The 12018-nt window shown below is 40.2% G+C and overlaps 1 protein-coding gene across 4 annotated transcripts in view; it reads left to right on the top strand.

Annotated features, from left to right (window-relative positions):
• PHEX (phosphate regulating endopeptidase X-linked) overlaps positions 1–12018 on the top strand; it is a 244095-nt gene that overhangs the window by 102804 nt on the left and 129273 nt on the right. For all 4 annotated transcript variants that reach the window (XM_064278085.1, XM_064278084.1, XM_064278087.1 and 1 more), the window contains 2 exons: positions 5355–5448; positions 7557–7685. In XM_064278085.1, coding sequence (XP_064134155.1) covers positions 5355–5448; positions 7557–7685 — 223 coding nt within the window. The remainder of the gene's footprint in view (positions 1–5354; positions 5449–7556; positions 7686–12018) is intronic.

Below are 12018 nucleotides of genomic sequence, written 5' to 3' on the forward strand. Positions count from 1 at the left end.
TTACCTGCAGACATTATTTACATATAAAGCTTAATTTTAAAATAAAGACAAAAACAGATCTCTTTCATATAGTTGTTTACTGCCTGTCTTAGTCATCTAGTGCTGCTGTAACAGAAATACCACAAGTGGATGGCTTTAACAAAGAGAAATTTATTCTCTCACAGTCCAGTAGGCTAGAACTCCAAATTCAGGGTCCCAGCTCCAGGGGAAGGCTTTCTCTCTCTATTGGCTCTGGAGGAAGGTCCTTGTGATGCATCAGTCTTCCTTTGGTCTGGGAGCATCTCAGCACAGGAACCTCAGGTCCAAAGGGCACTCTCTGCTCCCAGCACTGCTTTCTTGATGGTATGAGGTCCCACTGTCTCTCTGCTAGCTTCTCTTTCTAATATCTCAAGAGAGATTTGCTTAAGACATTATCTAATCTCGTAGATCTGATCAATATAACTGCCCCTAATCTGTCTCATTAACATCATTGTGATAGGATTTACAACACATAGGGAAATCACATCAGATGACAATATGGTGGACAATCACACAATACTGGGAATCATGACCTAGTCAAGTTGGACAGATATTTTTGTGGGACACAGTTTAATCCATGATACTGCCCAGTGATCAATTGTATTCTGTGAGATTTCCAGACAGTACATAAATCTTGAGAATATTGATAATAATACTTTATTTGCATAGCACCTAACCAAAAAACCCAAACCTGTTGCCATGGAGTCAATTCCAACTCATAGTGACCCTATAGGACAGAGTAGAACTGCCCCATAGAGTTTCCAAGGAGTCCCTGGTGAATTCAAACTGCCAACCTTTTGGTTAGCAGCAGTAGCACTTAACCACTATGCCACCAGGGTTTCCATAGCACAGTTAAGTTTTTTTTTTTTTTTTACATTGCTAATCACGTTTGATCCTCACTTGTGTGGCATTGCAAGAGTGGTCAAGGAGACGTTCTCCTGGGTTCCCATAGAGTTGTCATGGCAATCAAAGAAGGTATTTTATCATCTCTCAAATGCAATACAAATATAAACCGGCATTAATTGAGAATGGGGCAACTAACATTTCTTAAAAAAAAAAAATTCATGTTGCTCTCTTGGTGGTGTGTTCTCTCCAGGACTGCTTTGCTTTCCTGTACTTTATTTTTTGCTATTTGGCGAAATTACCATTCTGCTGAAAATGCGTCTCAGGAAAAAAAAAAAAAGAGTGATTATGTGTTATTTTCAAGGACTATTGCTGAGTCTGATTTTTGTTTTGTTTTTTTGATATATCTGAGCATTAGGTGGCAGTGATTCAATCATTATGGTCATATCTGCTCCCGGCATGGTAATGTTAACACTCCAGAGTGGCATACCACAGCGTCCTGTCAGTATATTTATGCCACATGGAGAAACTCATCAGTGCCATTGTCTCACTGAGTGAGCTTCCCCGCATTCCACCTTCCAGCTCTCATGGGTCTGGTTATGCTGTTGTCAGATAGTAATGGTTTGGCCATGAAGTCCTCACACACTATTCTTTTTTTGTACACACAGATTTCTGTGAAGTGCAATTGTCGGATTGTTTTGGGGGCTGTGGGACTGGCCAGGAGGTCTTTGCTGGATTAGAGGTGTTACTTCATCCCTGTGTAGGCAGTGAAAACCGCACAGACTTTAGAGTCAGAATCACCTGGACCTGGTTTAGTATCTATCCCTTATTACCAACCCATTGCTGTTGAATCCATTTTGACTCATAGTGACCATATAGGACAGAGTGAAACTGCTCCATAGGGTTTCCAAGGCTGTAATCTTCACGGAAGCAGACCATCACATCTTTCTCCCATGGAACAGCTGGTGGTTTTGAACAACCGACCTTTCAATTAGCAGTCAAGTGCTTTAATCACTGTGCCACCAGGGCTTCTTTCCCTTATTACAGTGGTTCTCAATCTTGGCTGTGCATTGGAATTAGCTGGGGAGATTTAAAGACAATGCTTATACTGGGTCCCACCCTAGAGATTCTGATGTAATTGGTCTGGGGCAGCCTGGGCATCTAGACTTCTAAAGCTCTCCAGTTGAATCTATGAAGGTTGAGACCCACTGACTATGATTGTGAGGAGTTGCTTAATGGTTCTAAGCCTCAACTTTTCTTACATGCCAAATGGGTATAATACTATCTCTTCTATAGTGATGAGGGTTACAGATAATGTGAGATGCCTACCTAGTATGATTTTAGGGGAGCTGGAAAGGCCTGCACTTCTAAAACCCCAACATACATCCTCCATTCTGTCTCTTCCACTGCAGCCATCAGGTCCCATTCTAACCACTTCCCCAGTTAGTCTGGCTCATCACTGTCCTGTCAAGAGAATCTGTTTTGAATTCATTAGAGACATTTGCTGGCTGTTGACCTTCTAATCCGCACCTGTGGATCCAGCATAGCTCTCACAGCCAGCAAGCAGTATTTTGAGACCAATGAACGTGCAGACCTTGTGCAAGGGTCAGGATCTGACTGTTCTAGACACTGGGACTTGGTTGCTGCCTGTATCTCCCCAACGTAGCTGGCTTCCCCGTTCACCTCCTCAAATGACGGCCCTGCTCACCTTCTCCTCCAACATTTCAGCTTATTCCCCCATTATTTAGCCTGTTCAGAATTCATGTTCCTGCATCACATACAAAAACCTTCCAAACTTTAGGCACACCTCAAGCCTTGTCCCTCCCATGGGGCCTACCAGTATCCCCCAGTTTGAGGTGTGCCTCCTTCAGTGAGGTGTCTGGCACACACTTCATGTGCCTCTCTTTGGGATGTTAGGGGCCGCCAAATCAGTATTTATGCACTTGCCTTATCTCCCCTGCTTAGCTGAAAGTTTCTGGAGATCAGGAACTATATCTTTCTCACCTTTTCATCTCCCCAGTACCTAGAACTAATAGTACATATCTGGGTACTCAGGGGGTGTTGGGTGAGTGAACAAAAGACGGATCCCTTATGCACATACAGCGTGTCTCTTAAATTAAAAAAAACTGATTATACCAACAGCCCAAATCTGAAGTCATGTGTCTCCAACTAAACTCTTTACGTTCTCTGACTGTAGGGGCTGGGTTCCTATTGCTTTACATTCCTCATGGCATCTGGCATAATACTTGGCCAACAGGAAGTGCTCAATGAACACTTCTTGTCTGGCTCAGGAATAGAGGTGTGAACTCAAAAGCTCCAAAGGAATGACTGAAAACCACATACTTATTGTAGTGGTCTCAACAGAGCATGGATGAGGGCTGGGTGTTACTGGTTAGAGCAGTGGTTTCCAAAGGGAATTGTGCATACCCCAACATAACCCACTGGGTCCAAGACAATTTTAGAACTTTTATGTATCTTTGTATTTTTATTGGAAACACTGGTAGCATAGTGGTTAACAGCTAAGGCTGCTAACCAAAAGGTCAGTGGTTTGAATCCACCAGGTGCTTCTTGGAAACCATATGGGGCAGTTCTACTTTGTCCTATAGGGTCGCTATGAGTCGGAATCAACTCGATGGCAACGGGTTTGGTTTTCTGGTTTTGGTATTTTTATTTAAAAGATAATTAGGTTTTATTGAGTTCTAATCTGTCTGTACATGGGCATGGACCCTTCATGTGATGCATACAATGCACATGATGGGGGAGGTGTCACCCTCACTTGTTTCACTTGGTATGTTGAAAATAATGTCGAACAATTTACAGTATCTGTAGGTTTATGAATTTTATTATCTAGTTTAAACTAGGAGCCCTGGTGGTACAGTGGTTAAGCGTTTGGCTGCTAACTAAAATGTCGGCAGTTCGAATCCACCAGGAGCTCCTTGGAAACCCTATGGGGGCAGTTCTATTCTGTCCTATAGGGTCACTATGAGTTGGAATTGACTCGACGACAACGGGTTTTTAACGGATTAGTTTAGACTAATCCTCACAAAATGGACAAGTGGCTTAAAAAACTCTTGCTTAGAAACAGAAATCAAAGCTATTATTAATAATGTAAACACAAGTGAATGGCAAGAAAATAGCCAAAGTGACCTTCTTCCCACTCTAGTACACCATCTTGGTTAGCCAGATGACCAGGTAAAAAAACAATGGTGGTCTAAGCAGATCTGATGAGAATATGGTCCAAAAAATTTGAAATCATCAAGAAGACTATTTGAAATGTGGATTTACATCCACTGTTGTCATTGTATAAACCTAATCCGATGTGGATAATGTGTCTTGTGGAATTAACTAATGGTGCTTGAAGGATTAACTAACGGTAAAAAAATTTTTTTTTCTTTTTTCCTCGTCTTTCTAAATTTCTATTTCTGTATTTGTTTAAAAATAGCCCTAATATATTTGTCTGTTAGTGTATCTCCATATAAATTAAAAAATATATACATATTTTGGATATATATGCTGAAAAATATTTTACTTGAGAGGAGTGCATGTCTTCTAGGTTAGAGCGCCATGCAGTCAAGGGCGTGGGTTGTTCTCCATGGGCCAGCTAGCTTTGCCATGTCACACTGCTCTCACATGGCTAGCTGACCCCAGAGCCTTCTCAGGAATGTGTGTTATTAATCACCATGGTAACAGCACAGCTGGGAGGAGATGGGTCATTAAAAATCCATCATCACTATTAAGTTAGAAATGAACTTAGATCACACATCCTTCTGAGGTCAGGGCATGTTTTGCTTATAGAAAAGGCAACACTAGCAGATTTTTAACAACATGTATTATGGCCATTACATGAGTGTATGGCATCGTTCGTATATTTGGAAGTGAATAATGGCAAAAAAAAAATTCTAGAACCTACTCTTTGGCAAGCATTTTATCATTTATTTTAACTTCACAATAACCCTAGCAGGTAGTGACCACCCTTGTTGTATGATAAGGAAAGGTAAAATTCAGTCTAAGTGACATGCTCAAGGTCATATACGTAATCAGTATAGAACCAGGGTACAAATCTAGATAATTGGTATTAGCAGATATCTTGCTGTTTGTTTATAAGAGGCAAAGAGTACATTTGCATTTTATGAAGTCACTTAATAATGGGAAGGTATTGACAATTTCTAGACATGGAAGGCTGAGCAACAGCAGACTTTATGCCTTTAGAGGGAAAGCAAAATGTTTACTCTGAGGCCTGGGGTTGGAATCTTCATTTCATCTGTCTGGATTAGGTTGTGAAAAGCAAGCCAATTTTGGACACTTTTGGTTGAGCTTATTGACATTGTATCATTTTAATGTCATTTTCTCAAGTGAAAGTTCTGTGTTTTTGCATGACCAAGAGGTTCCTCTGGTGGAGCTTTGCCAACAATTTTTCCCAAGGTGCTCTGCAGAGCCAGAGCATCAGGTATGGACCTAAAATACAATAAATGCTCATCTCTCTCTGTTAACAGGACCATTGCCAACTATTTGGTGTGGAGGATGGTTTATTCCAGAATTCCAAACCTTAGCAGGCGCTTTCAGTATAGGTGGCTGGAATTCTCAAGGGTAAGTTTAAGGAGATGGCAATGTTACATCACTGGATAACTTTACATGCCGGAACAACCTGCCTATGAACTGATTCAAGGAAAATCAGCTTTACGGATTGAACAGAGGGAGTTTTACGTTCCAAGCTCTACTTTTTGTTTGTTGCTTTCTTTCTTTCTACTGAGGTATAACTTACATATAATAAAGTACACCACTCAAGCTCTACTTTGATGGGACAATATAAAAGTATTTAGGATAATTCTTGGGGCCATCACATTGCTTTCAAACTCTCCCCCTCTTAACAACTTATTTCCATTTCTCTTTAGCATTTATAGCTGGGTCACTGTGATTATAGTTACAATATTTCTTATTGATATACTTGTAACTGTCTTTTATTTTCAATATTCTGAATATCAAAATGTACTTGATATACATAATAGACGGTAGTTCCATCTTTACTTTTGGGGTAGAGTTTTGTCTTTAACTCTGCCTAGATCTTCAATCTTTGAGCCTGTCCTAATTCTGCTAGGCCAAATGGGCCTAAACTAAGTCTCCTCTGAGCCCTTGCTCAACTGCCTGAAATGCTTTTCTTCATCCCCCTCGCCTGGCTCTTCGATCCTTACTTCTCTCCCATTCTTGTTCTGCTCTTAACTTACATAGATGTTACTCTTTTCTCCTTTGTTTTTGAGGCTTCTGTCTGAATAATTCTCCAATGTCCACCACTAGAGGGCTTAAGGGTTTTGTGACTTTTTTTTTGGTGATATTTTAAGTTTTAAAGCTTTCTTTTAAGATTTTAAGTTTTCTTTCAATTTAAAATTAAGCGAATGGTGAATCTTATTACCTATGACTTCATCAAACAGATGTTTTAGAGAGATTCTGAGTGTGTCATTACTCTTGAGGAGTAACTCAGTCATTTCGAATATATTTGGGCCCTATAAATTCACCAGAATATTAAGCTTTAGAGACAACAGCATAAACTGACTATATATATTTACGTTATATCAAAGGGTTAAGCTGGAAGAAAGTAGATTTTCTGTGTGTGCGTGTGTGCATGCATGTGTATTTTTAACTCCTATGGATCACATAAAAGATGGTATCCAGCTGCTTTCCACCCCCACTGCGAAGAAAATAAGAGAGAGAGGTGTAAGAAGAAGTGTGTGAAAATTTGAGGTTAGGTATGAGGGGATGTTTCTTGAGTGTGAAGTGCTAAATATAATATTGAATTGCCAAAGACGGTTGTAGGATCTCTTTCTCTAGAGGTTTTAAAAATAGATTCATTTCTTAGCTGTGAGAGGGGTTGTGCTACCGGAAAGTAGAGGAAGAACAGATGAACTTCAGTGTTAATCCTGTTTGCTCTGTACAAATAACCTCTACCTAAAATCATGCAAGGAGCTCTTCAGGCCACCATTCACAGGCATCCCTCTCACTGCCTGCCTTCGCATTGCATTTTGAGCCCTCCTCCAGCCCTCCCCCCCACCTCAAACCTCCAAGGGCAAGTTAAACTCTATTTATTTCTCTGATTTTGTCCACAAGAGTAAACCTTTGAGCCTTCCAAGTCCTGCTTTGGGACCTCTTCACTTGTTTACAAAAAAAAAAAAATTTTTTTTAATGGTGTGATTGAGACAGATAGGGAAAAGTGTTTACATCTGTATTTTACTTGGTTACCAGTGTGTTCTTTGCTATGACACATTGTAAATATCTTCCCTGGGTTGTGCATACTAGTCTACATTATCCTGGTCTGCCTTGGGAGTGTACTACCCAGAGCAAGGAAACTCCCTCTAGGCAGGAACTGTAATAGTTCCCATTGATTCTAGACTCTTCCTGGTAGAACTTTAGTTCTCGGTAGATGTTAAATATTCTATGAGCACTTGGACAGCATCCCCACATCCCCACATTGTCAAAATCCCGTGGTTTAATGGGAAAGATTGGAAGAAGAGGAGAAATACATCATTGTTCACTGTTAAAACATTTTCATCTGATTTCACCTTTGGCTCTATGATCTGACCCAGGTATACAGGTTAGAGTGTGCCATGTTTTGTAGACTGTGTTTTCTTTAGGTTGTTTGAATTTTCTTTATCTCTAGGTTTTCTCCCAGGTGAAATTCTATCTGAATCAATTATCTCCCACAGGTAATCCAGGGGACCACAACTTTGTTGCCTCAGTGGGACAAATGTGTAAACTTTATTGAAAGCGCCCTACCTTATGTTGTTGGAAAAATGTTTGTGGATGTGCACTTCCAGGAAGATAAGAAGGAGATGGTAAGTCCTACTCCCTAGTTGATGAAGTTCAAATTGCTAGGCCAACGTCAGCCTTCCAGCTCTTCAAGGCATGAGTTTAGATAACAGCTTTGCTTCCGAGAGGAATTCCTGCAGTACTGTTTTAACTAAAAACTCAAACATACACATATTGTACACAGTAGTCATGAAAATTAAGGAATCTTAGAAGTGAGAAAACCAACATGACACCATGCCTCATAAAGTCAGAATCTATCTTGGAGAAGTCAAATGTGTGAACTTAATGCTTAGGGAAAGAGAGGGCCTTAGATCATTTTATGATTGGGTATTTGAACTTATCTTTTGTAATTAAAAAAAAATTTTTTTAATTACAGAAGATAGAGGTTTTCTATCAGGCCCCATTGTTTTAGAGATGCAAAAACTGGAGACCCAGCGATGAAAGGACTTGGAATGTATTTAACAACTATTAACTGGCTCAGAAATAGAAATAAAATGCAACTTTCTTCTCCTTTTCTTATATCATGCTGTTTTCCTAAAAACTTCAGAGGGGTGACATTTAACTGCACAGAAAACACTCTGTAGCTATTTTTCTCACAAACAAACAAAAAACTCTTTGATTTTGTAAATTTCTAACCGTATATAAAAGTAGAAAGAATAGTGTAATGAACGTCCGTATACCTATTGTCTGTGCCTATTTTTAATTGCTGTAAGGGGATTAATGATCCAGCCAGATACATCAACTAATAAAAGCTGAGATTTAATTTCATTCATTTATTCTACAAATAATTATTGAACACCTATTATATGCCAAGCACTGTTCTAGGCACTTGGGATACAGCAGAAAACAAAACCAAGATCCCTGCCCTCACTGATTTTACATTCTAATGGGGAGGGGGAACAGACAATACAAAATAATGTGATACATAAATTAACAAGTGTGCTCAAAGACGATAAGGACTCTGGAAAAAATAAAAGGTAGATCAGGGTCAAGAGCAATTGGGGGTGTTAGAGGGGTATGTACGGGCAGTGGGGTTGTAGGATTAAAATAGGATAGTCAGGGAAAGCCTCAATGTGAAGATGACATTTGGCAAAGATTTGAAGGAGATGAGAATTAGATGTGGTGAATATCTGAGAGAAGGGTGTTCTGGCAGAAGGAACAGCCAATGCAAAGCCCCTAAGGCAAGAATGTGCCTGGAGTGGTCCAGGAATAGCAAGGAGGCCATGTGGCTGGAGCCAAATGAGCAAAGGGGAGGGGCAGTGAGATCAGAGTGGTAACAGAGGGGTGGTGGGATTTTGTAAGGCCTTGTAGGCCATTGTAAGAATGTTAGGTCCAGATTGTTGAAATGGGAAGCTATTGCAGGGTTTTGAGCAGAGGTCTGGCATGATCTGACTTATGTTGAAAGGGTCACTTTGGCTGCTGTGTTGAGAGAGACTGTAGAGGGTCAAGGATAAAAGCAGAGAGATCAATTAGGAGACTATTGGAGTGACCTGGCCAGAGATGATGGTGGCTTGGACCAGGTGGTAGCAGTAGAAGCCATGAGAAGTAGTTGAATTCTATGTACATTTTGGAGAGTACCAAGAAAACCAAACCAGTTGCTGTCGAGTCAATTCCGACTCATAGCGACCCTACAGAACAGAGTAGAACTGCCCACAGTGTTTCCAAGGAGTACCTGGTAGATTCACACTGCCAACCTTTGGTTAACAGCTGAATTCTTAACTACTATGCCACCAGAGTTTCCTTTTGGGGATTAGAACCAAAATAATTTGCTGACAGAGTGGATGAGGGATCTGAGAGTAAGAGAGTTTTTGAGTCTGAGTAAATGGAAGCATGCTTTTATTTTATTTTTTGTTTAAACCTTTTTTTAATTGTACTTTATTATTTTTTTTAGATGAAGGTTTACAGAACAAACTAGTTTTTCATCAAACAGTTAGTATACACATTGTTCTATGACATTGGTTAACGACTCCATGACATGTCAACGCTCTCCCTTCTCAACCCTGAGTTCCCTATTACCAGCCTTCCTGTTCCTTCCTACCTTCCAGTCCCTGCCCCAGGGCTGGTGTGCCCCTTTAGCCTTGTTTTGTTCCATGGGCCTGTTTAATCTTTGGCTGAAGGATGAACCTCAGGAGTGACTTCATTACTGAGCTGAAAGGGTGTGTGTGGGGGGTGGGGGGGGAAGCATGCTTTTAACTGAGAAGTGAAATATTGTGGAAGGGTCAATAGTTTAGTTTTAAACATGTTGAGTTTGAGATGTTATTAGACTTTGAAGTGGAAATGTCAAGGAAGCAGTTGGATATATGAGTCTGGAGTTCAGGAGAGAGGTCAGGGCTGGAGACTGAAATTTGAGAGTTATCAGTGTATATAAGACTGGGTAAAATTTCTAAGACAGTGAGTGTGAGGAAGAGAAGAAGGCCAAGTACTGAGAACAAAGGCGCTAGATTGGGGAGATGAGGAGGAACCAGCCAAAAGACTGAGAAGGAGTGACTAGTTAGGCAGGAGGAAAACCAAGAGAGTGTGGTGTTCTGGTAAACAAGTGAGGAAAGTATATCAACAGGAGGGAGTGATCACCTGTGCCCAATGCTGCTGAGGGGTCAGGTAAGATGAGGACTGACCACTGGATTTAGCAACATGGTGCTCATCAATGATGTTGAGAACTGTTTTGGTGACGTGATGAGGGCAAAAGCTTGATTGGAAGGGGTTTGAGAGAGAATAGAAGGTAACTGGAAGCAGTCAGCAAAGACACAATTTTTTTTTTTTGGTAATGGGTTTTGCTGTAAAAGAGAGCAAAAGAATGGGATGGTAGTTGGGGTCGAGAAAAGGTTTTTCTTAAGAGAAATTATCAGCACGTTTATATGCTAATGGAGAGTAGGAAAGATTGATGCTCTAGGAGAGAAAGTGGAAAATTGCTGGAGTGGTGTCTTTGAGTTGGCAAAAAGAGTGGGCTCTAGTGCGTAAGTGCAGGGACTGGCTTTGGATAGAAGTGTGGACAGCTCATTTATGGCAACATGGTGAAGGCAAAGTTTGTGGTTGCAGATACTGGTAGGTGGGTAGGCAGTGGTGGTAGAGGTCTGTAGGCATTCTCTTTGAGTCTTCAGTTTTCTTAGTGAAATAGGAAGAAAGGCCATCAAATGAGAGTTAGGATGGGAGAGCAGACGTTAAAGGTAGGAGAAGAGAGGAGAAGGTGTGAAAAAGTGCACCAGGAATGTGGGAGAGTGAATAAACTGAGGAAATACAGTATGGTGGCCTCGAGGCAGTAATTATCTAGGTGAGGCTCAAGGTCACTAGAGACTAGTCATCCGAATAGTGTGTTTTTCTTCATCCGTTTCAGCTGCATGGAAGGAGATAGTGTATCTTAAACTAGAAATTTGAATTTAGCCAGTTTTTTTGGTGGCATTTTCTTCTGTGTGACAAATTATATTTTACAAATAGCATGAAGCAAAATATCCCAGTGTGATTAGCTAGTAACAATCCATGTAGTCAATCAGTTATGAATATATGAGCAGCTTGGATGTGGGTGCACAATAAACACTGAATTTAAAGGCAAAGACAAAAAGTCTGTTACGTCGTGATAATTCACATGGTTGCTATTATGTACTGATACATAATAATACCAAATGATTGGCATTATATATTTACACATAGTACACAATTATGTATCGTTTGCTTGAATTTGCCTTGGGAGCCCATAAATCTACGTATGTTTACCTCTGTTAATTTCTTTAAACTGTCTTTTAATACTTTGGAGACTTTTCTGCAAAGTTTGAGACTTTGTATTAAGCTTGAAAGTTCTCTTCTTGCAAATAATTCCACTGAGGATTAATGTCTTATTAATGCCTTATACTCAGTATCCTCATGGTGTCTTTTTCACTCTTTGGTTGGAGTAAGTGGAGGGAAAACTGATCAGATAATCACAGTGGTAACATCATAAGCTCTGGAAAGAATACAAAAAACAAGGGATAATGGAGTTTTTTTTTTTTTTAATATAGCAGGAAGGTTTATTTTTTTGGCAGTAGAATTTTAAGTAATATGAAAGGCACGTGGATTAAATCTGTTTTTCTCAGTTTTAGTGTGAATGCCCATTTTTCATGTGTCAGGGTGTGATGTTCTAAAATAAAGTTGATTTTGGCATTCTGCCTCACCTTATTTTGATGTACATGGGGGTAGCGTGATGGTTACACAGATACTCATCTATTCTACATGAAATAATTTGCCTCCGCTGTGCTGAAGCGATTTGCCTCAGGGAATACTTAAGTTGGAAACTTACAAGAGAGAAATATCCTGGCTTTTTATAGCCTTGTTACAGGGTTCCCATCCAAGAACCACCTGGAACCACTGATTTACTTGAAAAACATTCTG

The sequence above is a fragment of the Loxodonta africana genome, chromosome X (assembly GCF_030014295.1).
Source record: "Loxodonta africana isolate mLoxAfr1 chromosome X, mLoxAfr1.hap2, whole genome shotgun sequence".
Taxonomy (NCBI): Eukaryota; Metazoa; Chordata; class Mammalia; order Proboscidea; family Elephantidae; genus Loxodonta; species Loxodonta africana.